This window comes from Neomonachus schauinslandi, chromosome 1, assembly GCF_002201575.2.
Source record: "Neomonachus schauinslandi chromosome 1, ASM220157v2, whole genome shotgun sequence".
NCBI classification, from domain to species: domain Eukaryota; kingdom Metazoa; phylum Chordata; class Mammalia; order Carnivora; family Phocidae; genus Neomonachus; species Neomonachus schauinslandi.
In genome coordinates this window covers 136656401-136681765 of record NC_058403.1, presented here as the reverse complement: position 1 = coordinate 136681765, position 25365 = coordinate 136656401, and the positions used below count along the sequence as shown (strand labels likewise).

At 42.0% G+C, this 25365-nt stretch overlaps 1 protein-coding gene across 1 annotated transcript in view; it reads left to right on the top strand.

Annotated features, from left to right (window-relative positions):
* The window catches only part of THRB (thyroid hormone receptor beta), a 208373-nt gene that overhangs the window by 121658 nt on the left and 61350 nt on the right, over window positions 1–25365 (top strand). The window contains exon 3 of the mRNA XM_021678718.2: window positions 17613–17873. Within this exon, the coding sequence (XP_021534393.2) occupies window positions 17613–17873 (261 nt within the window). The remainder of the gene's footprint in view (window positions 1–17612; window positions 17874–25365) is intronic.

Below are 25365 nucleotides of genomic sequence, written 5' to 3'. Positions count from 1 at the left end.
TCCAATCCCCAGTTTGACCCTTATTAACCTTGTGAATTTGAGCGCATTGCTTAAGCTCTCACAGTTTCAATTCCATTATTGTAAAAAGAGGGCGGACACCATCCTTGGAGTTGTGGCAAGAATCTAATTAAATCAGTCAGTAAACAGCTATTGAGAGCCCCCTACGAGACAAGTCCTGTGGTACGCTGTAAGGAAACAGCAGAGATGAAGGGGAGAGCACAGAGTCTAGATGAGTAGTATGTGTGCAGTCCTTGTCACTAGCAGGCCCTCAATAAATGGGAGTGCTCTGGCTTCCCCTGACCACCCTCCTCTGCACACTGCAAATTTGTTATCATTTTGTTAGGTTTGGGCCCGATGCATCTAAACTAGGAAGACAGGTTTATCCTTACAAATTCTGGAATAAGTAATAGAATAAATTAATGAATCATGATGCCTCTGAGAGATGGAAAGGTCAAGTGGAAAATGCTTTACTTGTTCCTGTCGTTTGGAAGTGAATGGACATGGTGAGAATTCCATGAAGCATGTTTCATATGTGAGGGCGTAAAATGTAATGATTTGTGCTACACGCAAATAACCTGTTCAGTCCCAGCAAGTCTCCTCACACAGAGAAACATCAAAGCAGAGGGCACTCTTCAAGGCTGGTGGCCTTTACATTGCGAAGGATCCTTTACAAACCAGAGAAAGAGGGTCTTCTGAGGAAGGCAGTAAGGGTATCGCAGCCCGTCCTGCTGGCTGACAGGTCGGGAAGAGTGTGCAAGGCACCCCACGAGAAGCAAGATCAGAGTATCTGCAGGCAGCCACTGCCAAGGGCTTGCTTTTCTTGCTGAGGCTCTCACCAGAGACCCTACCTGGAGCAACCCTCACCTCTGGCCCTCCTTGACTCCTTGTCTCTCAGCTCATGTTTTATTGCTTCCTATGATTTCCAAATAGGACAGAGGAGCTTTATGTTTGTTTTGTTTGAAAGCCTGCCTATTTTTTTTGAGTCCCTTGCTTCATCCCTTCCATGAAGCTCTGTTTTATTTCTCTTTATTTGCTTTTATCTTTTTAAGTGCAGAATAGGATGGGGGGAGCAGGCAAATAATGAGGACAATATGTCTGTAAACCGGGAAAGTATATATCATATTGCCCAAACCACATCTGTATTGCTGACCCATTAAAGTGCAATAGGAGGGCCAAGGGCAGAGGCCTGTGGTCAAATTCACCTAGGGTCCTGTGTGGCTTTACCTTTTGAGCTGTGACCTATGGAAAGTTGCTTTCCCTTTCTTAATACTCAGTTTCTTCATCTGTGAAATGGAGAGGGTCGTTATTCATCTTGATATTAGCGTAAGGGTCAGAAAGAAATCATGTAATGTGCTTAGGAGTAGGACTGGAGCACTGTGAGCCTCAAGTAATCAATGACAGATACCATCTTCATCATGACCACCACGTCAGTATCTCCAGGCCAAATGCACCACTCCTGCCAGGAAGGCTCAGGGGAAATGCAGCTGTCTTGTTATCTTGCCTCAGACACATTCGAGGATGGACCTGATACATCCCATTAACAAATGCCATCCAGCTCTCTTGAACAACCCATTCCACGGTCCAAGAAGTAAAGAATCCCAGGTGTGAGTCAGAGAGGAAGGGGGGAGCACAGAGTCTAGACCAGTAGTGTGCAGTCTTGTCACTAGCAGTCTTACAGTCCCATTTTCCATGACTGATCCTTGAGGACTGTCCGTTCATTTTAAATATCCCTTGCAGATGTTTGTGGAGTAAGACGCCACTGAAAATCCATGACTAAATATTCCAGAATCCTTTTGCTGCTGGTCTGCCTCCGCAATACATCCAACTGTATTGTTCCCTCCTTTCCTGACAAGGATTTCCTAAAGATCCTTTTGTTCATGGTTCTTTTTTTTTTTTTTTAAGATTTTATTTATTTATTTTGAGAGAGAGAATGAGATAGAGAGAGAGAGCATGAGAGTGGGGAGGGTCAGAGGGCGAAGCAGACTCCCTGCTGAGGAGGGAGCCGGATGCGGGACTCGATCCCGGGACTCCAGGATCATGACCTGAGCCGAAGGCAGTGGCTTAACCAACTGAGCCACCCAGGCGCCCCTTGTTCATGGTTCTTATGTAGTTCCTTCTCTTGCAAGAACTCAGGAAACATTGACCAGACCTGCCATGGGCTTAATTGTGTTTAGGCAGGGGCAATTGTAGCCATGGTAGGTTTCCTCTCCTTTCAAACTAACAGTCCATAGCAAGTTTAACAAATAGAGACCTGCTTCAGAGTCTCTATTTCCAAGATGACCCTGTCAAGCCCCAGCCCTTCACAAGAATTTTCCATATGCTACAAATTCGTTGAAGGAAGGCTTTTGATTGCCACACGTGCCAGCCTGAGCCTTAGAGATATGGAAGACGGGGTCTGCCAGTTCTGGAAACAAGGAGGTTGCTTCATCTGGATGAGGGCCACCTGCCTTCACCCATTTTCACCCCCAGATGGTCTCAGCTCTCCCTGTGTCCTGTTGGTATCGTTTGTATTCGGGGCCATGGGGCAGCAGTGAGGCTTGGCTTTGCTTGTCACTGTCCAAAGGTTTTTGAACTGGGGTGAGCTCTAAGATCCCTCTTAGCCCCAACTATTCTCTGAATTGTACTACTCAGAGCCCACTGGGTGAAGAGCAATTGAGCTAGTTAATTTGCCTGAAACTCAGTATGGCGTATTGCCGCATACATGTTTTTCCCATACGTGTCCCTAGCTGAGGGTCAGGAGGACAAGGGAATGGGATTCATGAAGTCACCCCAGTGTGAGATGGCCAAGGCAGGATCACTTCGGTTTGGCACCATAAGACACTGGCATAAAGAAGAGTAAAACCTTCCATTTCTGAGCCTTAAAATGAGAAGAAATGACTCGGAAGCTCCTCCCTGCTGCTGATTATCTTGCTCATGCTGTGTCTGCTTGACTTGCTTTAAATAAAAGCCTATGCAGCCTGCCATCCAAATATAGATCCACAGCAGTCCAGAGAGAAGACAGCCTGGCACTTACGGTAACAGGGACATTTCAAATACCTAACAAATGGGCCCTATCATACCAAAACCCACAGGTCAATATTAGCAGCAAAGAGAAAGTCAATAAGGTTCGCTTGGGGCATAGCAAGCTTCATACAGTGTTTCTTCCCTTGCTGGAGAGCCATCGTGATCCATACTAAGTGCAAATAATTGCTTGTAATAAAAAAGTATTCATGATTATATTCCAGTCGATCACATCACCGGTTTGCTTATGTATATTATGACTTTAGAAGGTGAGCAATGCTTCGTAAATTTCACCATCTTCCCCATCCACTAAAAATAAGTGTCCATGTTACCATGGACTCCTCCCTAAAACATCACAGATTGGAGGGGAGTTTAGATGAAATTAATGTTACTTAAAACACAGGTGTTCCTGCTGCTGCTGACTCTATCAGTCATTCATACCTCAGGGTGTGTTCATTTAATCGGACTTTTCCTCCCGGCCTTGGTGACACTGACAAGCAGGGTCTCAGGGCAAGAGCACTTGGAAGCAGAGGCCATGAAGAAAACTCACTCACTCCACAGTTTTGCAGGCAGCGTCTCTCTGCCTCAGCACTGCTGACATGCGGCGGGGAGAATTCTGATGGCAGAGCGCTATCCTGGGAGTGTAAAAATTCTCGCAGCATCCCTGGCCGATAGCCACTAGATGCTGGCAGTGCGCACACACTCCCCCAAGTTGTGACTGCTGAAAATGTCTGCAGACCTTGCCCACTGTCCCCAGGGAAGCAAAAAGCCTGGGTGAGGACTGCCAGCCTTGAAGCATCCATGGTAACTTCGGTCTCTGTATCTGAGTCACTGTATCGGTCCACCTAATCACCCTTAGACGGAGGTAATGGGCAAGGAACAGGATTTTTCTTCCGGAGCATCTTCCTCCCTTTGTCAAGTTCCTGCCTCTTCCGCCACGGTGCTCGTCTTCCAGGCGAACGTATTTCTAGAATGGAGGCAGTAGTGGACAAGGCGGCCCCAGTAAGTAAGCGGCCTGTTCTGCGTGAGGGAGCAAGTTGGAATCATTTTGTGACACCTTCCACTTTTGTGCCACGTTGTCCTGAATGAGTATGCCAGTGAGAACACACAAGAGAACGGGCCATGTTGAGGTTGCAGAGACACCCCACCCCCCCATGTTGGTAGTACAGTTCCCTCTGCAAGAAGCTGTCATCTGCAGACATATCCCGGACAAACAGGGTAATTGCTAACAGCATGATAATTTTTCTTCTTTTGGTTATTATTTGGTCAGAAAGTATCACAAGCCAGACTTTCATAAAGCCGAAGAGTGTTTGTATCTCAAGCTGAGACTTTTTTTCCCCCAAAATATCATGGCTTTCAAGCTCCCAAGCATCGGTGTTCTCAGACACTATTGTTCCATTGCTGAAATCAGACAAGCCTGTTCATTTGAACATAATGTCCTTCTTACATTTCAAAAGCAATATGCCTTTGACTCCATTCTTTGTGAGAGAGATTTGGCTTGCTGAAGCCCTGTTTCCTGAGGAAATAGATGAACCTCTCTCAAAGCAATACTCATTCTAAGAGATGAATAATTCCAATAGGATTTCCCATTTGTCATCAAGCCAGCTTGGCCCATCCTGAGGAAGATTCTAGGCACAACAGTGCCCTTTAGCTAGCTTTGTGACTGTGGACAAATGCTTTACTCTCTGGCCTACAATTGCTTCATCTGTGTCATGTAGCATAAAGGGTATGAGAACAGCTTCCCATTTACTACCTGTAACTTTGGGGAACATCTCTAGTTCCCTCGGCCAAAGATGTCTCACCTATGAAGTGGAGCTAATAACAGCATTCTCCTTCACCCTGTCGTTGTAATGAGCAAATAAAACATAGCACGCACCTTGCCTGGCTGGCACACAGCGGACCCTCTCTCAGGGCTGGCTCTCAATATCATAAACTCAAAATGAAATGACCCTTTTGTCAGTTCTAAATTATTTGGTGGCCTTTTCATCTTCCACATGGGCAGCTTAGGAAGCAAACCAATTCTTCCTTACCTTGGTCATTTTAATGGTTTGGTTGGTTGGTTGGGTTTGCCTTCTTTCTATGCTCTTGGGCCACTTGGAGGCAGAGCTCATACCACCATAAACACAAACTTTTTGAAGAGTCAGCAGCAGCAATCAGTGGGGGAAACAGAATCACTTCATGCCCAGCTGTCTCTTGTTTGGTAAATTTACTGGAAAAAAAATTTTTTAATTAGAAAAACAGCTCTTAATGTTTGAGGTATAGAGTGAAAATGTCAGAATTTGAACCAGCATTGAGATTGAGCAATAAATCATTGTTGTATACTTAAAAACATATGTTTTCAGTTAAAAGACCATGGGAGGAAGAATCAAAAGACCCATCCCACCTCTTTGCCCATCTGGGTAACTTTGAGCAAGAAAGTGACCTCTCCGAGCTTTAGTCTCTTTATTTCAAACCTCTAATTACATATTTTTGTTGACAGGATTTAGTTCTCTTGCCTGTGGTGATCATCTAAGTCATTTGGTATTGACTTGCCATAAACAGGTAGAAGTGTGGCAGAGTCAGTTAGACCTATTTGGGTACGGATCCTGACTTTATTATTTACTACTGTGTGACCTTGGGCAAGTTGTTCAGTCTCTCTGTGCCCTAGTTTCCTCATCTGAAAAAGGAGGATAATATTTCTATCTCATAGAGTTACAGTGAAGATTAAACGTTAAATGCTCAGAACAGGTGCCTGGCATAAATGTTAGCTATTACTTTGATTATTTTGTTGGATGTCTCTAGAAAGGAAAACCTGAAGAAAGGTGAAATTCTTTTTTTTTTTTTTTTAGATTTTATTTATTTTTCACAGAGGGACAGAGAGAGTATACAAGCAGGGGGAGAGGCAGAGGAAGAGGGAGAAGCAGACTCCCCGCCCAGCAGGGAGCCCGATGAGGGGCTCGATCCCAGGACCCTGGGATCATGACCTGAGCTGAAGGCAGACGCTTAACCGTCTGAGCCACCCAGGCGCCCCGAAAGGTGAAATTCTAACGAGGAATCTTAGTGTTTGGATTTTTCCATTTCACGTACCACATTTACCAACTAACCATTTAGGAAATAAAGACATTAAAGGCACTTCTCTTTAATTTCCCTAACCTGCAACCATCAAACACTATTTTCCCTTCTGATTCCTGAATAGGAAATCTTATCTTTACATAGTAAATATTAAATTGCTCCAAAGTTTAAATTGAGTAACCCCCACATGTAACAAATTCTATCTACTTTACATGGAGACTATGCCCCTGGAAGAGAGTATCTGAAACATCCATGTGCTTGGGAATCACATGAAGATCTTGTTAATACAGATTCTGATTCATCATTTCTAACGAGCTCCCAGGTGATGTAGATGCGGCAGGTCCCCGGACTACATTTAGAGATACTCACGAGCCATCTGAGGACAGAGGGGGATCTTGGGCACACCTGGCCTTCATTGGGAGCAGACAGGTTGGAGAGGGGCAGGACTGCAGGAATTCGTTGCCCCACACCTTCTCCAGCCCCAGCCTTGCCAGCTGTATTTTAAGCAGTTGAAAAGTTTAAGGAAAAAAAACCCAGAAAGTGTTAAAATGAGAGTAGAAATCCCACCTGCTTCTCTTGATTTTCCTGCACTGTAAAAACACTGTAGAACAGATCGCAGTTTGACCCATCTGCACTGCTAAATTATCTTCCACAAGATAGGCTGGTAGAAAACAAGTTAATTCTCTCCTTCATTTCTGCTGCTGGGGACCTGCTGGGGCAGGTGCTCAGCCAGATCCTCCCAGGGAACACGACCTACCCCGCATGGCATTGGGTCATAGCACTGGGGCCTATTTAATGAAATAAATTTTTTATGTATTTAATAGTGTTCAGAGGGCCTGAAAACATCCCCAAAGCACCTGCCTTCAAGGAGTCCTCACAATGTAAAAAATCTCGCCTGCTATCCTAACCAAGAGTAAGGAAGGTGTGGGTAACGTGGCAGGGCTGCTATTCCTGAACAAAGGGAAAAAGCAAACTTCTCCAGATTGAAATGTTTCCCCCTAAGTGAAGGAAATATCTACATTGATCTTGATGCTAGTTACTTATTTTTACAGAAAAAAATATGGAACATGAGAGTGAGATTCTACGAAAACCCAGAGAAGCATTGATCCCTTGCCCTATGTTATTACACTTTATTTAACACCAGCATCTATTTTTGTCCATTTTGTTAATCCCTGAGTTTAATTTATTGAAAGACTGTGTGCTTTGCTGCCAAGTATTTAGGGTGTGTCTATAATATTGATCTGATTACCCAAGAGGCACATTTTATCTCTTTATTTAAGAAATTGTAAATCTCAATTTGTTCTTTATCCACAAATTATACCCCAGTCCCAGTTTGCAAAGTTAGAAAAGGCTCACATGTATTTCCTACTCCGGGAAGGGGTATTTCGAGTGTGGAAACATAAAATGGGTCCAGTCTTACAGACTACCTTATGTGTTTTTTTGTGTTGGTTTTTTTTTTGAAAATGTGGGTTCGGACTGGCAATAAGAATAAACATGATGACCTGAACTTTCATGCAGGAGAAATCTAATCCTGGCAGTAAACATCTGCTCCCTTTTATGTGCATTTGTGGCTCTTTAATATGAATGTTTTTGCTACAGCTGTAGCTTGTCTAATATCCTAAATGGAATCTCTGTGGCCTTTAGAGTAATTACTTCAAAGTTTAAGTCATCCGACCTGAGGATTTTCTGATTAAATCCAGTATGAATTATGGAAAACCGAATGACCGTTCCTAGGGGAGGATTCCACTGTGTCCTTTGGAAACTACCTTCCGGGTCTCTGGGGCCTCTGGCCAGTGTTCCAGCAGGGGGCTTGCTCCTGTGTGGTTAAATCATTGTAAGATGTTGCTCGTGAACCTGGCCACTGACATGTATTCACGCACGGCCCCTCCACATGGAGATTCCACTGTGATCTTGGAACACACATTTTGTTGTTCTGTGTTTAACTTTCTTTCAGCTACGCTCTAAAATGGATTAACGTGCACCCCTTTAAAGGTTCTAAACATACACTTTTTAAAATTTTAATGGTTTTCACCTATCAAGAGGTTATCATTGTAGTTTCTAGTTTCAGAATAACTATTCGAGGTTTCTATAGCTATGATGATTGTTTTTCGTTTGGATAATGATTGCCTAATGAAATATACAGGAAAACTGGAGACCCAGGAGGAGCCAGATAAGAAAAAGATTTGTTTCTCTCCGAGCAGCTCCCAGATCTCACTCACTTAATGGACTGAGAATCCCTGCCAACGAAATAAGAGAAACCCTCTGTGATAGCAAACTTAAATTCACCTGTGCACAGGGGCAGAGAAGTCCAGTCTCAACAAAAGGGAAAATCAATAGGCAGGTGCTCTGTAAACGAAAGACAAAACCATATAGCAATGGAAGGCAGCCTATCTGAACAAAGAGCCTAATTTTGCCAGACTTTGCCTACAAGAAGATATTCCTGAGGATGCATTTCATGTAACCAAAGGCTGAGCAAGGACTCCAGTAGATCCTCATTTATAAAGTTTCAGGAGTGAATTAGCAGATGAGTACACCCTGATTGGAAGATTTGAGCACATTTCATGGCCCTCAGTATCCCATCCATTCATTCATTCTATACACGCATAAATACAATGCTAATAAAGCTTCATTTCTTTTTCAATTTTCAAATAAAATGCAAATAAAAGGTCATCATCTTCTCAAACCCCAGAGTCTAGTTTCCTTAGAGTCCTCTGCTCCAGATCTTGAAATATCCTTAGACACATAGCACAGAGGAAGGAGAGGAAGTGAAGGAGAGAAGTTTTGGGGAAACAGTCTGGGGACCGAGAGAAGATCATGAGAAATGGCACTTAGCTGAGCAGGAAGAGGATAGAACAAGCACAAAGGGGAGAAGAATTCTTTCACCATTTCCTGATTCCCACCGAGCTGTGGACGAAAAGGAGGGAGCCGTGGAGAGTGGCTGAGTTTAATTCAGTGCCACGCAAGGTAATGAGCATTCATTAATGTGCCCGGCCTCGTGCTCCCTGCTGGGGCACAAGCAAACAAGCCACAGTCCCAACTACCAAGGAGCTCATCGATCTAAAGAGGTGAATTAATAATTACATACACTGTAACACCTTCTAAATAGAAACAGGAATCTGATAACTTCCCTCCATGCTTATTTCCTCATTGGTTAAAATGACAGACACAATACCCATCTCTTGGTATTGGAATGCAAGTTAGATAATGTATGAAAAATGCTTAGGATGCTACCTGGCACATAGTAGGTGCTCAGTTAATAGTAATTTTTATTTATGGTGCCTAGTCTAGTAGGCTCGTACGCAGTAAGTGCTTGGAAATTTTAGCTGTCATTATTAGTGTTCCTATTATTATGCACATAAAATACCTTGGGCATGATAATAAATATGGTTTCCTTCCTTTCTCATCCTCCTTAGTCACAATTCCTATAGAATTGTGAATTGTGAATTCCTGTAGAATTGGAATCCTGGAAGCCTGCTCCCCAGCTGTGACCCACGCCCCCTATGTCCCACAATGACCAGAACATTCCACTCCATTTTGCAGGCTTAAGTTGTGGAGAATACCAAAGTCGTAGCTGGTCACAGTGTTAAGGGCCATCCAGTGCTTCATATTGGGAATGCTAACATACATCAATAAGATATCAGAAGCAACGTGTGATTACACATTATTATAACAAATAATAAATATTTTTCAAAGGAAGAGGAACTCACCACTGACTAGAATAAAGGCAGATGTGCAGCTAGAACCCAAGCTGAGCCAGAGGCAAGGAGGGGGTAGTTCATAATATTTGTGTGGGTTGAGAGAAGGAGGGAGCATGAGAATGAATCCTCCAGGTTCCTTCCCACCCACTGAGAATTGTGGATTTGCTCTCTGCAGTTATCAGTGTAAAATAGGAAGGCAACACTTCAAGAACTTACTATATTTCTGTTCAGTGGTAGACCTTGTGTATATGTCAGCGCATGTAATCTTAACACCAATGCTGTGAGGGATTTTCACTCTAGTTTACTCATGAGACTCAGTAGTCGTGTAACCCTTCCGTCACAATTCTCGAAAGTAGTAATAGTGAATTTCCTTTAAAAATAGTCAATAATTTAGCTTTTCTCCAATTTTGGAGAAATCTCCCTCCCTTGACCAAATATTCCAAATTCACAAGTCTCATGGCTTCCACTAAGCAAGTGCTGCCCCAAAGGCCTTCATAACTGCAAGTGGCGAGCCAGGCACTGCAGCCTGGGCCACTCCTGGAGATTTCCCGGCCAGGCAAAGCCACCCTAGAGTATCCCAGGACACTGGCAAGCAAGCCAGCAGCCTGCTCTCTGGGCACTGGCCCACCCATCCCAGATGACAAGGATATACTGCTATGTCAGAGGGCCTGAAAGGGTGGCATTGAGACACCCGCAGCCATACTCTAGTGTCCCATGTGAAGCTCTTCACCAGACACTTGTCTGGGCAGCAGACAACAAGCCACACCTGTCATTTAGGCAAAGGGTTTCATGGGAGAAAAATGCCAGAGTAAAAACGGTGTGTTTACCCAGTCTGAAGACTAGGATAAACAGAGTCATCTAACTGCCCCTCCCGCCTTCTCTGGGCACAGAACACCTCTCCGGCCATGCTGCAGGGTCTGGTTATGGCCAAGCCCCCTTTGTTGCAGAACGTTGATGCAAACCAGTTCTGGCAGAGTGGGTCTCATGTAGAGCACATTATTGCTCAGTGCAGAGAAATTCCTAGATAGATAGAAGTCCATGTGTGCTCTGTTTAGCTTCCAGAGTATTCTGACCTGTCTATATTATGTTAAATTGTTTCCAAGTAATATTTATTCAGGTCCTCTCATGTTAAGGCACTGTGCTTGGAGCTGTGAGAACTGAGAGATGGATAAGTTGATCAGAGTCCAATAGAGGGGGGAGAAAAGTGTGGAAACCATCGACATAATACAAGGAAAACGTGGTGAGTTCTTGCAGCACAGAGGAGATGGAAACAAGTATTATAGATACTCAGGAGGGAGATCCAGAGAGGTAAGAGCAATTTGCCCCAAGTCACACAGCTGATAAATGCCAAAGCCAGAATTTGAACCTTGACCAGCAGAGCCCAGATTCTTATCCTATCCTGCCTCTAAAAAGAAAAAAAGTTTTCATTTTCTCCTGCGGTTTTGTGAAGATAATACTAGTAGTAGAAAATCTTCGTTGAATTGGTTTTCATAGTTTTGAGTCTTCCTTATGACTTACCAGTGGCTTTTAGATAAGAAAACAGGCATAGAGTCTGTACCTAGGAAACAGTTTTCTCTTTGCAAAGTTACCGGATTATTGGGAGATAATCAATGAGGGCATGATGCTAGGCAATGTGTCACAGAAAGAAAGAGAAAGAAGAAAGAAAGAAAGAAAGAAAGAAAGAAAGAAAGAAAGAAAGAAAGAAAGAAAGGAAGAAAGGAAGAAAGGAAGAAAGGAAGAAAGGAAGAAAGGAAGAAAGAAAAGAAAAGAAAACATGTATGTAAATGGTTAGATCATGAGGTATGGAGTAGAATATGGGTGGAGAGAGATACATGGAAAGTGTTAATGGACGTTCAGAGGGTGGATGGATGGTTCAAGAAAATCTACACAGTCATCTTGGCCTTGAAGGTGGTGGAAAAGGGGTGAAATCCCATGAGCAATATTATATTGCCACTTTACACATGAAGAGAATGGAGGCTTAGAAAAAGGAAGTGATTTTCAAAATTAGACCCTTCAGCCGTTACATGGAAGAGTGGGACTCAGATTTCCAACCTAGCCCTCTCCTCTCTCCACTGAAACAGAGCCACCTCCAGGGCGGTACAGGGATCCCACCCCTTACTTTTACTTTTGATTATCTTCCTTGAGAAATGCAACCCTGATATGTTCCATAAAAGGGAAAATCCAACCTCCAGGTAAAAGGGGATGTGGGGTTGGAGCCCGGTAATTGTTCCTGGTACATCAAGAGGAGGTGAGGAAGGATTCGGAAAGGGCACCCCAGGCTTAGGGAGGAGCTTCTGCAAAGACTGGTGGGAATGAGTACATGTTAGAAGAAGCCCATGTGGCCAGAGAACAGAGAACAAGGGGCTGAGCCACAGGAGAGAGGCTCGGTGGGATGGACTAGGGATAAATCCCTTGGGGCATTTCAGGCTGCAGTAAGGCCTTAGGACCTCATTCCAATATTGATGGAAGTCATCAGAAGATTGTAAGCACCAGAGAGACATGTTCTGAAATGTACTTTTAAAGCTCACTCTGGCTACTCTATGAACAATGGGTTGTAGGTGGCTCAGAGTGAAAGCGGGCAGACCAGTTGCTGGTCTCATATAAATGAGTAACTGAGAAAATTGAATGGGACAATAAACATAGTTGATAAAGAACTTCCAAAGAACTGACAAAATGATACCTATTAATAGGCTAATGGCTACTCATCAAACTAAGGCAAATAATGATAATATATCTGTTAACAGCACAAAAGGTATGAAAGAGTAGATGAAGTGCTTTCTCTGAATTTCAGGTTCCTAGTAAATCAAGCAGTGTCTCACTACGGACTTCCCTGGATGTTCATGAAGATGAATAAAAGTATCTAGTTCAGGATTTGGCCCTTAGTGAATGCTCAGCCAAACATTAGTCTCCTCTTCTGCGTGACTCCACAAATAAAAATCAGTTGATATGTACATAGCCTGAGAATTCGGTGAAGCTAAAACTTACGGGCCTGAGTAAAAAATTAGAATGGAAATTAGAGACATCATGCTAATAGCCTGAGCTATCCAGTGAAAATTCTACACACTCCCTGGGCTTGCAAAGCATATCGTATACACATCCCCCTAATACAGAGTATGGTTTGGGGTCTCAATGCCTAAAACTAATGGCCTTTAATGCAAACTAAACACTCCTATAATGAGTGCCATGAAATTCCAGCCCACTCAGCTGACCCTCTCTGACCACTTGGTCATAAGCCTATTTCCTTTGCCTTATTGCATTTCTAAGGTATCAGCTCGCTTTTGTGTCCTGAAATACTTGAATATTTTCCTATAATTCTCCCTTTTTTGATGGACGGATTTCTTTTCTATCATATTTAATGTAATTTCCAGAGATAGGTTGTTCATAGTTATGTTAATGAGATTTAGGTTTGTTTCTTTTTGCAAAATAACTTTGTAGACTGGGGTTGTGTCATTCAAAGCCAAAAGAATTATAATCATCTAAAAAAAATTCAATCATTCGATTCTAAACTCTCTCGAGAAACAGGCCAGGATGTGTCTAGTTATTTTAGTAACAGTTCACATGTTCCTATCTAGTTATTACCTTTAATTTTGTTATTAATTTGCATCATAACTGACAAATTGGTTGTCTTGATGCCTAGAATTATGAAGTATCAAAAGCCAGGTATTAGCTGGGATCCATTAAAGAGCAAAGATTCATACTTCATGTGAATAACATGATCATTTGTAGAATCCTCCTTGTAAAAAAAATGTATTTCTACTACTGTGCACATTGTGTCCCAGATAATGCCCAGGACAACAAACTTTTTGGGTGAACATTTATTTATATCCATACCCCCAATCTATAAGAGAACATCCAATTAATATCTGACATTTTTATTGAAATAGAGTTGACACACAATGTTATGTTAGTTCAGGTGTCCAACATAGTGATTTGACAAATCTACATTTTCTGCTCTGCTCACAAGTGTAGCTACCATCTGTCACCACACAGCACTACTACCATACCATCAACTATATTCCTTGTGCTGTACCTCTCATCCCCATGGCTTATTCATCCCATAACTGGAAGCCTGTACCTCCCACTCCCCTTCACCCATTTTACCCACCCCACACCCTCCTCTCCTCTGGCAACCATCAGTTTGCTCTCTCTGATTTATTTCACTTAGCATAATATCCTCTAGGTCCATTTATGTTGTTGCAAGTGGCAAGATCTCATCCTTTTTTATGGCTGTGTAACATTCCTGTGTGTGTGTGTGTACACACCACTTCTTTATTCATTCATCTATCGATGAACACTTAGGTTGCTTCCATATCTTGGCTATTGTAAGTAATATATTGTACTTATATCTTTTCTAATAAGTGTGTTTTCTTTGGGTAAGTACCCAGTAGTAGAATTACTGGATCATATGACAATTCTGTTTTTAGTTTTTTGAGGAACCTCCATACTGTTTCCTACAGTGGCTGCACCAATTTACATTCCCACCAGCAGAGCACCTTTCCCACTTTTTCTCCACACCCTCGCCAACACCTGTTGTTTGTTTTTTATTCTAGCCATTCTGACAGGTGTGAGGGGATAGCTCATTGTGGTTTTGATTTGCATTTCCCTGATGATGAGTGATGTTGAGCATCTTTTCATAATATCTGACTTCTAAATCTTCACACAGTTGATCCCAAAACATTGATGAATTGTTTAATTATAAAGTAAATTTACTTCAAGGCTGTGTAAAACAATAGAGCCTAAGAAGGACACTGCACCCTTATCTGAAACCTGCCAGTAATTTGTTTTCCCACCTTCAATTTTCTTAACCCTGTGGATCTCAAACTCTCTTGGATATCAGAATCATCTGGAGAACTTAGTAAATATACAAATGCCCTGGGCCCATCCCACTTCTATAGGCCTGGTCTCCGTGTTCTTTAATAGCGCCTCAGGTAATTGTCACTCACCAAAGTTTGGGAATCACTGACTTAATCTTTTAATATTTCTATCTCTTTACAAAGACATACTTCATTGGTTTGAGTTTGGGGAGAACCAAGGGATACAAGCATTAGACAAAGAAATATCAGGATACCCCTGAAAACCAGTACTGCCAAGTGAACACATGTGGAGGTAACTTACAGTTCTCACCAGCAACAGCATCCTCAGTAGGCGGAATTTAAGGAGCTCGGTATAGTGGGTATCTTATCCCTCCTTGGGAATGGAATGGGAATTGTATGTTGTCTCCCTCTTCTTGGAAGGATAAGAATCAAGAATCCTCCTTAAATAAAATCCTCTTGAGCTTTCCCATGACCCAGCCAAGACTTCTCAGTCCCCGGGTTTCCCAGCAGTGCCCCAACCAATAAACCTACCAATTAAGCAGCTGAATATCATTATCATGAATGGAATTACAGACCATAATTACGAGCCTGTAAATGCCTCCTGTGAATTAAGCCCTTTCCCCCAAACCATCTCAACTTCTTTTCTTAGGAAAATGGAAGGCAATCCTATCCCTTGCCTCACCCCAAACATAACCTCCCTTGCTTAGAAGAAATACCTGCTCTTGCTGACTCAGGGGACATGCTGAGCAAGCTTTAATAGGCTGTGCTTTCAGGAGGAATGTCCCCTTGGGTGGAGTCCCTTTCAGCATCTCTCATCCAAGCCACTAGCTCCTTTCGCTGGGGAGCAGTGACTATCCACCTTGGGGATGTTTCTTAATTTCTGTTTGATCAAGGAAGTTAATAAAATTAAATTTTAAGAATTTCTGCAGGAAAAATCAAATGTTGGAGGCTTTACAAAATAGTGTGATAACTTTCACATTAAAATAGAGCTTTACAAGATACAATTTACCGAGGATTTAGAGAGTCCCTGAAAATAAAGAAGACATCATAGAAACATGCATGGGTCAGAAGGCTTTTCATGTCTGTAGAAATAAAATGAATCCTCTTTAGGCCCAGAGTTAACTCTTGCATTCAGTAGCTTTATATTTAGCTCAGAAAAACCTCAAAACCCTCATGGATAATAAACTTGAATGGATTCTACATAGATATGTTTAATTTGAAATGCAACACAATCTCCCAAGATTTTAATCTGTTGTTTTCTTTTAATGGATAGGGAGAATAGGTGCCTATAATTGCACCAGGGGCTGGCTATGGTTGAATCCAGAGTTTCTGATTCACCAGGCAGTGAATAATGTCATATAATAATGTAGAGAAAGAACTCATGACCTCACACAATGCCTAGCTTAGCCATTTGCATAGGGTGAATTGTATGTGTCTGAATAAGATCAAATGTTATTTCCCAGAGCTGTCACATTATAGAATTTTTTTTGCATGGATTTATTGCTTACTGGCCATGTTATTTCAAGCCACAGCATTTCCATTTACTGTGACAAAGAAATCATGGGTTGATTATTACTTGGTAGTCATTGTTCACAGTCTCCTCGTGGAGTAGAAAGGGAGTGGTATGTGTATTAGAATTTCCACATAGTGACCTGAAGACTCAAGGGAAAGTGCAGCCTCCAAAGTGACTGAGAGTAGATCACACTTTTAGAGAAACGATCCTGACCAACAACAACTGAAGACAATTAGTCATTTACAGACGGGGCTTATGAAAACCTAAAGCATTTTGAGCCCTTGCATTAAATAATTTAAAAATCATTTTAAGCGTTGGAAAGGCAGCTTAAAATTCCCAATACTATGCACAGATCAGGATGGACTTGTCTCTCTAATATGGATATCTATGCTCCTTTGGTAATTTCAGCAGAAAGGAGAATTCACACATAAATGATAGTCTTTCAATCACTGTATATGATCACTTTAAAAGTAGAACTCTATTTATATTGTATATTTCTCATTTTGACAGACAGGAGCCTAAGCATTTCCAGAAATATGGATGACCAGATGGATTATGTTTTTTAACGTATATGCATATACAAATATATACATTAGCCTGCTCATTTTTGCTCTGTACATTATATCCACGTACAGTAAAGATATTCAAGGAGGTAAAATTTGCCACCAGGGAAGGTTAGTGTAAGAAAGTCTACATCATATTACTGCATTATATTATTCCATTTCTTCCCATTTTCTAAAGGGCAGATCTTCAATTCCCTTTAAATTAAATAGGAAAAAAAAAAACCACAACATACATAAATAATTCACTGCCTATACCTCAACCAAAGAGATTCAGGGCTTATCATTCTATCATTAGGGCTGTTAATTTGCCCCCTCCACCCCCCACTAAAGGACTATCTGCTTTCCTTCATTGGATCTCATCGCCAATTTGGAACTACATTGAAACTGTTTACAAATTTCTATCTGAAGATCCAGTCTCTTTGTCTTGGGCCATTAGGAGTAGAAGGTTGTAGGAAGGACTGAGTTGTCACTCCCGGAGGAACCACGTGAGCATGTCCCACTTAAGTAACAGGGTGCCCCTCAGGTCAGCCTGTGATAAAACCCAAGTCAAACAAGGCTGAATCCTGGATGTTTTATGTCCTAAGGATCTGAAAAGTGTTCACGGCCAGCCCTGACCCTCAAGACCTCAAACGATCGTCTAAGCAGTCACATAAATTGGTGTAAACTTGCTCTTGGGCCATTGCTGTGGAAGCCTGGCTGGTGAAAATACAGCCTTTCCATTGGAGGAACTAATGTCTTTCTAGGCACTAAAAATAAGGGGGAATGTGTTGATTACTCTGACAGGCAATCCAACTGTGGTGGCTAAATGCCCAAGGCTGACAAATTCTGCATCTTATCACTGCCATCAAGGGGAGGTACATGTGAATACTGTCAGCCCCAAAGAATTGAGAAACAACGTGCCTTCCAAAACTGCAACTCAACAAAATCTTGACAATGCCAACAGCTCGTCATCTTGTGTTTTTCAACCCTCCAGAAAATGGCCTTCCAGCCTGGGACAAACCAAAGCACTGTCCAGACCGAGAACACGACTGGAAGCTAGTAGGAATGTCTGAAGCCTGCCTCCATAGGAAGAGCCATGCGGAGAGGCGCAACACATTGAAAAATGAACAGCCGTCACCACATCTCATCCAGACCACTTGGACTAGCTCGATATTCCATCTGGACCATGACGATGTGAATGATCAGAGTGTCCCAAGTGCCCAGACCTTCCAAACAGAAGAAAAGAAATGTAAAGGTAACCCAATTTTTATTAGACCATAATATCGTGTTTCCACAAGTGAAAAAGAGCTCTGTTGTCACTGTGTGCTCAGCTCCATTTATTCCAATGTATGGTATCCATGTGTTTTCCCCAACTGTTCCATTGCAAGGTTTCTTCATCCCCCAATCCTCTTTTAAACATAAATAAATGAGTCCCAAAGAAAAGCAGTTAATTTCAGTTGCATGTTGCGTTGGACACTTGGGGAAAAGACATTTTTATTTCTCTAATTAGCAGGAGGGTTGTTAGTTTTGGCTTTAACTCTGTTTTTGCATCTGAGTAGAAACAGACATTGCTATCGTTCTGTAGCTACTTGCTTTGATGTGTGTGTGTGTGTGTGTGTGTATATATACATCTCTTTTCCCAATTGTGCCAGTAGCTAATGGGATTTCAAAGACTACCTTTAACCCAAATAGACAATTCACGCTCAAAAGAGAGGTTTTAAGTTGTTTTCTTTTACTCATTAAATCTTTGTGTCATCTTCCTGAAAGGCAAGATTATGGTGTTAGGAGGTTGTCACCTCATAAAAAAAGTGTTAAACTGGACTAAGTTCCTGATTGCATTAGATTTAACTGGTCTTTACCTCAGGTTGCCTCACCCGACAGATGTCTTTGTGCTGATCGCTTTATTGTCTTAGGGCGCCCCAAAATGTTTGCTTTGTAAATTCATTGTGTTTTTAAATGTCCACGTTCATGTGACTTTCCATTGTTTTTCAATTTAGCATGGAGGAAAAATAAGGTCTTTTTGGTTCTTCTTGAAGGATTTTGACTCATGATAAAGTTTTAATTTGTGTATTTGGAAATCTGGCAATCACTCACCAAGATACATTAATGAAAGTTTGTAAAGACTCCTATGTATGAGCCATGAGAGACTTTTGCATACTGTTCTAACTTGAACATAAGCACATGATTATATTTATCCTGTCAAAAAAGTGCTGGTCCTTTAACTTTTATGAAAACACTTAATCAAAAGCTCCTTGGAACTACCAGTTGATCCAAGAAGTTGAGTGTGTAGATCATTTCTGTTGAAAATAGAATTATCTAAAAATAATAAAATAGTGGCATGAGCTCTGATTTGAGTGCAGTCAAAACTATACATGTTCTCTTTGGAAAGATTTGCATTTGAACTACCTCTCACCTTTAGTATTTGGGAGATTTGAGAAACTGAAAAGGATATTGAGAAAAAGAACAAAATACGTTTTTTTGAAGAGTCAGCATATGAGACAAACTTGTTTGTATGTGTGTGTGTGTGTGTGTGTGTGCAAATTTGTTTGAGATATAATTGAGATTTAGTCTTAGATTTTGTAACCAGATTATATCTTCAGATTTTATGAGCCAGCATCAAAACCATGTCAGTCCTTGGCTAACAGTGAAACACCAACATGAAACTGTAGTGTCCTCATGATCTAAGAAATTCACAAACTAAATTTGATTCATTCACAGCTGGCACCCATGTTCACTCATTTGTTCATTCATTCATTCATTCATTCATTCATAGGATCTGTCTATGCCTCTATCACTTACAAGAAATCTTGGCCTTGGGTGTTCAAAGTTCCTAATACGGTATACTTCTTTTGTTGTTATACCTTAAAAGCAAAAGGAAACAGTCTCTATTTGGACCCAAGACCCTAACTGTAGTGCAGTGGTTAAAACCACAGATTTGGGCTAGAATCCTAGCCCTTCCACTCTGTCCTTGAGCAAACTTATGTGATCATTGATGGAATTAAATAAGATAATGTATTTAAGCATGCATTTAATATAGTACCTCTCCTAAGGGCTCTGTAAATAGCAGCTATCATTATTACTGTGATCAGAATTATTAGCTATGCATCATTAAGTCACATAAATTGCTTGTGCTGCACTGTGTGCCTGGTAAGGAATGGAGAAGGAGAAGAAGCCAGGTGAGTGTGGGCTAGGGCATGACGTTTTGGGGTGGATTCAAGCTGATAATCCATTTTGCATTCATTCAGCTCTCCTTTGCTGAAAGAGAATTGTTTAATAAGAAAACATAATTAAATTATTACCTTAAAGTCCTTCCTCAAGATTCTCATATTAAAAGGAAACTCTCCGGTAGTTTCTAGAGTAACCAGCAGGGTTCATCTTGGCTTGAATGTGAGGCAATGGCTTGGTTCAGCATGAAAATACCATGGGAAAGCCTACGTTGTCATGGCCCATGAACTTGATAAACTAAATCTTACTCACTCACAGTGGACGCCTGTATTTAGTGAGGCACCAGGGAGGCCAGAGAAATAACCTGATTAGTCACTTTGTTCTTTTTGGAGTTGGTTCTTCTCCATCTTCTCTGCTTGTCTGCCACCTGCATAAAATCACCATGTGGAGAGTTCTGTTTGGATGCCCCTTTACGCCGGGCATGTATTTCCTGGCTATCTCTGTCCAGCCCCCAGGCATGCTTGATATCTCAGTCCCGGCCTACCATCCATGCATTCATCCCATCGGTGTTCATTAAGTGCACACCCTGTATAGGACATTACCCTTGATGTCTGAGCATGAAGCAAGCGCATCGAGGCCAAAAGTACATCCAACTAGCCCCATTCCAAGGAGCCCAAATTGGCTTGATAAGAACTAAATGGCCCTGAGGGATACAAAAAGTTAAGGATCTGCAGTACAAGAGCCGAAAGAACAGATTGCCTGCCGGAAGTTCCACAGTAAGCCCATCGCTCAGGCAGCCATACAGCCGGTGCAGATCAGCGCACCTCAAAGTGTGGTTGGTGCATGGGTACCCTCCTAAAAATTGTTATTATTCCTCTCTATTGATGCAAATATAGAAACTAAGAGTGAGCTTTAGAAACTTTTATAGCAATGTGGCAAATTACTGCTGACATTCAAATACATGATCAGTGGACTCACCTCACTGAACAGGGTCTGGACCAGTCAGGAACTGTCAAACTCGCCTGGTGAGTCATGCATGGCTAGAGCTAGGTAAAAGTCTTGTGCAAAAGAACCGTGCGCTGCACTATAATGGACCAGATATACTTTTAAATGGTCCTTCAGTTCAAATAATTTGAGAATCACTGATCCGTGCGTTATAGAATTCTTGATGTTTTTTTCCTTTGGCTTATTTTTGGTACATAGTTAATGTTTTGGTTTTCAATTTGGGTCTGAATACTGCTTTCATTTTAATCTGCATATAACTGCGCTTCTCTCTGCTACAGTCATTCTAAGGAAATTAACTGGTAACACATTTAACTGGACTGAGAGCTCTGGAGACTTAGCATTCTGCCACAGCCCACAGTTCCAATCTGCTCGAGTACCAGAGGCCATTTCCAACCAGCAGCAGGTGACCCAAGCCACCCTTCTATCTCCACACTACACCTTCCCTGGAATCTTTGTCACAGTTTGAACTGATTGCTCAGCCACAAGGACCACATCCTACTGCTGCCCACCTCCTTCTCTCCCAGAGTCTGAGATGCTGTATTTATTTGGTGGTGCTCAAAGTGCACCCACCAGTGGCATTAGCCACATCGGGAGCTTGTTAGAAATGCAGAATCTGGGGCCGCACCCCAGACTGCTGAATTGGAAGCTTTGGAAAGGGGCCCAAGAATCTGTGTTTTTTAACCAGCCCTCTGCGTGATTCTTAAAAACCTGAATATCCGAAAATGCTTGCGAATACAGACACTTCAGTTCTTAGTATAAGAAAGGGCCTGCCACCTAGTGGACACTCAGGGAATGTGCATTTTTCTTCCCCTCCCTGACTGTACCTGGAGAGCCACCTAAGTCCCCCGTTCTTGACTGGGCTTCCTTAGGTCCGGTTTATCTTACTTGCCAAATGGATGTTCCGTTTAATCCCTCGGCCTGGTAACACATCCATCTGGGAGTTGAGCCCTTCAGAGAATCCCAATCTGTTTGGCTGGGGCCCTGATCCTCTTCTAAGTACTCACAAGGCTCCTTCATGCAGACCTCTCATGACTTCCTGAACTTCTCTTTAGAACCCCAGGGTCCCACCGGTTCCACAAGGATGGGTCCTAGTTAGATGCATGCACCCCTGTAGCTGGATCTAGCAGGGTCTGGACCCAAACAGTCAGACCTCTGTACTTAGATGTTTGTGCTCAATGTCAATCAGGGACCTTCTTGATACCCTGGAACCCAGAGTAGGAGAAAAAAGGCAGGGACTGACCCACCTCCCTGGTTGCATCAGAAAAAGGTGGGCAGCAATCCAGTGATCTCACAGAATTTTCTCTGTTGGTCAGTTCTGTGTTTATTTTTTTTTAAGATTTTATTTATTTATTTGACAGAGAGAGACACAGCGAGAGAAGGAACACAAGCAGGGGGAGTGGGAGAGGGAGAAGCAGGCTTCCCGCTAAGCAGAGAGCCCCATATGGGGCTCGATCCCAGGACCCTGGGATCATGACCTGAGCCGAAGACAGGCACCCAATGACTGAACCACCCAGGAGCCCTGGTCAGTTCTGTGTTTAATATCAAGAGAATTGAGTCTTAGATCCGAGGAAGGCAAGGAGAAAAAAAAAAGGCAAAATAATTTTACTAACAAGTTATTTTCTCTCATTATAAAAGCCTTCTATGTTCATGTACAAAACTGAGAATTTCCCAGAAGTTCAACAAAAATAATTTTTAGAAATCATTTGTATTTCCATCCTCCAAAGACAAGCAGTGTTAAAATCTTTATTATATTTCAGTCTTTTTTCTTTGCATATCTAGTTTTTACAAACTTGGAATCACACTAGACATAACATTTTTTAACCAGCTTTTAATGCTTAATGACATATTGTGAACATTTTCCTTTCTCATTAAGTATTCTTTTGAATTATGACTTTTATTGGCTATAAATTATCCTTGTTTATAGATATACTGTAATTTATTAAGCCAGTCCCCAAGATTTAGACAAGTTAAAGTAATTTTTAAAACAGTATTTTATGTCAGCAAAGGGGCAGACTATTAACTCATGCTCTTCATAAGGAGGAAAAAATGAATCAAATCAATGATGACAATTTTAAATGATATATAATTCTCATTTACCAAAATAACAAAGTGTTCTAAAAATGAGAGATGTAAAGCCAAGTCATTGTATGCATTATAATCCTTCAAGTTAGACATTCACATTTTCAGCGGGTGATCGCTATCTTTGTCCTTAAGTAAAATACAAGGACATCTTCAGGTAAAGGAGTATTTTAGAAGGGGATTAAAAAGCTTGAGCCCTTCCACTAGTACGACCATCTGCTCCATCCATCTCCGCTCTCCACTCTGCCTGGACTCACCATAGATCAGGGAGGGCGGGCCCAGCTGAGAGCGCCAGTGGGATTCATATACCTCAAGGGCACTTTAGGAGCTGTAGCCATCAACATGAGAATAAGTGCTCCCCACCAGCTTCTGGTAGATGCAAGAGAGCTGTGATTTGATACTTCAAAGGCAGGAAAGAGCACCCCATAAGTAGACTAGGACAGACAGAAATACAGGGCAAGAAAAGAAAGGAAAGCGATCAGCTGGAGTGGAGGGGAGGAAAAAACTGGAAACAGAGCAAAGGCAAGCAGGCAAATATCAGAAATTCAAGGCTCCTGAATCCAACTTCAGTTCTCACTGAGATACAGCATGGAGCAGGGGATGGACCACAGGCTTCTATCTGGCAGTTTCTATCACAATATAAAATGCAGATATGCTCTGACCCAGCTGTCCCTCTTACAATACTCTGTTCCATGGAAATACTCACAGGGATGAAGAGCTGTGTTCACCTATTTTCTTTGCACCTTTGTTTTTGTTCCTGAAAAATTAATAACACTCCAAATGCCCATCCATAGGGGAATGTTCAAATACACTATGGCATATCTAAAGTATCCACTAGAAAAATAAACGGGTTCTTTAAAAAGGAGGTGCTTTTAGGAATACCAAATAGAGAAGTCACCATGCATTAAGTATAGCAGGATCCCATTTACAGGTTTTTTTATAAATATATTTCTATCTATCTATCTATCTATCTATTTATTTGAGAGAGAGAGAGAGCACACAAGTTGGGGCAGGAAGCCTGATGATGCAGGGGATCCTGACTGAGCCACCCAGGCACCCCTTCCATTTATAGTTTTAAAAATCTGTATCACTGTGTGTGCACAAATGTGCATAGACAAAAGACCCTGGATACACATCAACCTGTAACACCAGGTAGCTTAAAAAGGTAAGAGTAGAGCAAAGGAGAATGCTAATATTAACTCCATATACAACTGCGTGCAAGATTTTTGTACAATAAGAATGCATTAATGAATACCTTGTGCGGTTTTCTTTCAAAGTTAAGCTCATATGCTTTATAGTCAGACAGACTTAAGTGGACTCCTTGTTCTTAAATATACCAACTCAGGGCATGTCTTTTTAACCTCTCTGCCCTTCAGTCCCCTTCATTTTAAATGGGGTCATAATATCTGGCTTTCAGATTTGTTGTAAAGATGACAGGTCATGCGTGTAAAGCACCCAGCATAGTGCCTGGCACTTAGTAGAGATGGCATGATAACTGTTCTTAGAATAGAAACATTCTCTTAGCCTCGGGCTCCCCTTCTCCAGTGTGTGTCGCCCTTTCTGACCTTGAAATACATTGACAACCATATACACATAAATGAAGAGAAGCAAAACAAAACATCACATACATAGCTATAGTAGGGACATAAACAGTGGAAAGAAGAATCCACAGCAACAACCAAGATATTTTTCAAACCCTGTCGATAATGAAAATTTTAAATAAGAAACCCAGAAAAGCATGAAGGAGCTGAACTGGACTTTGAACTCTGGCTCCAACACTAGAGCTCTTGATCATTATACTTTCTCATGACACAGAGAGGCAAGGAAATCCCAGGCACCCCAAGGAAGGAATCTAAGCCACAGGGACAATATGGGTCTACGCTCAGAGGAAGGTACAGGGCAGTGAGACCTGGCATGAGAGGAGCCATGGGCTTCAGCGAATGCTTCGTCATAAAGTCCAAGGTCAAATTCTGGCACTGCTCCTACCAGCCACTGAGCCTCGAGCAAGTCTCTTAGCCTGTCTGGCCTCGGTTTCCTCATCTGTAAAATGGGAATCCTCTCTCACAGAATTGTGGGATTCTATGTGTATTATTTTTAAAATGAAGCTTAGAAAGATGAGAAGCAGATTGGATGTTAGGGATGGAGACGGCCCATGTGAGAATGACCACTAAGGAGATACTGACAGGATTGGAGTTTCTAAAGCTGGGAATATTACGGACACAGGGGGAACAGATACAGTAGTCAAATCCCTGATGCTTCCAACAGGTAGCATCAGACAAAATAGGGTACAGTGTGGCTGGTTAACTTGTAGGATCTGGCACTGAAGTTGAAAAAGTACTGTTGGGAGAGTCTGCCTTACAAAAACATCATAGGTGACCATTGGAATTCAAAGCCTTTCCCTTCCCCAGACATTTCCCACAGGTTGTCCTGAGTTCTCTGTGGTCTTTCCAAATGCAAACCTCCTGGCTGGTTATCTCATCAAGTCGCTAGCGTCTCCA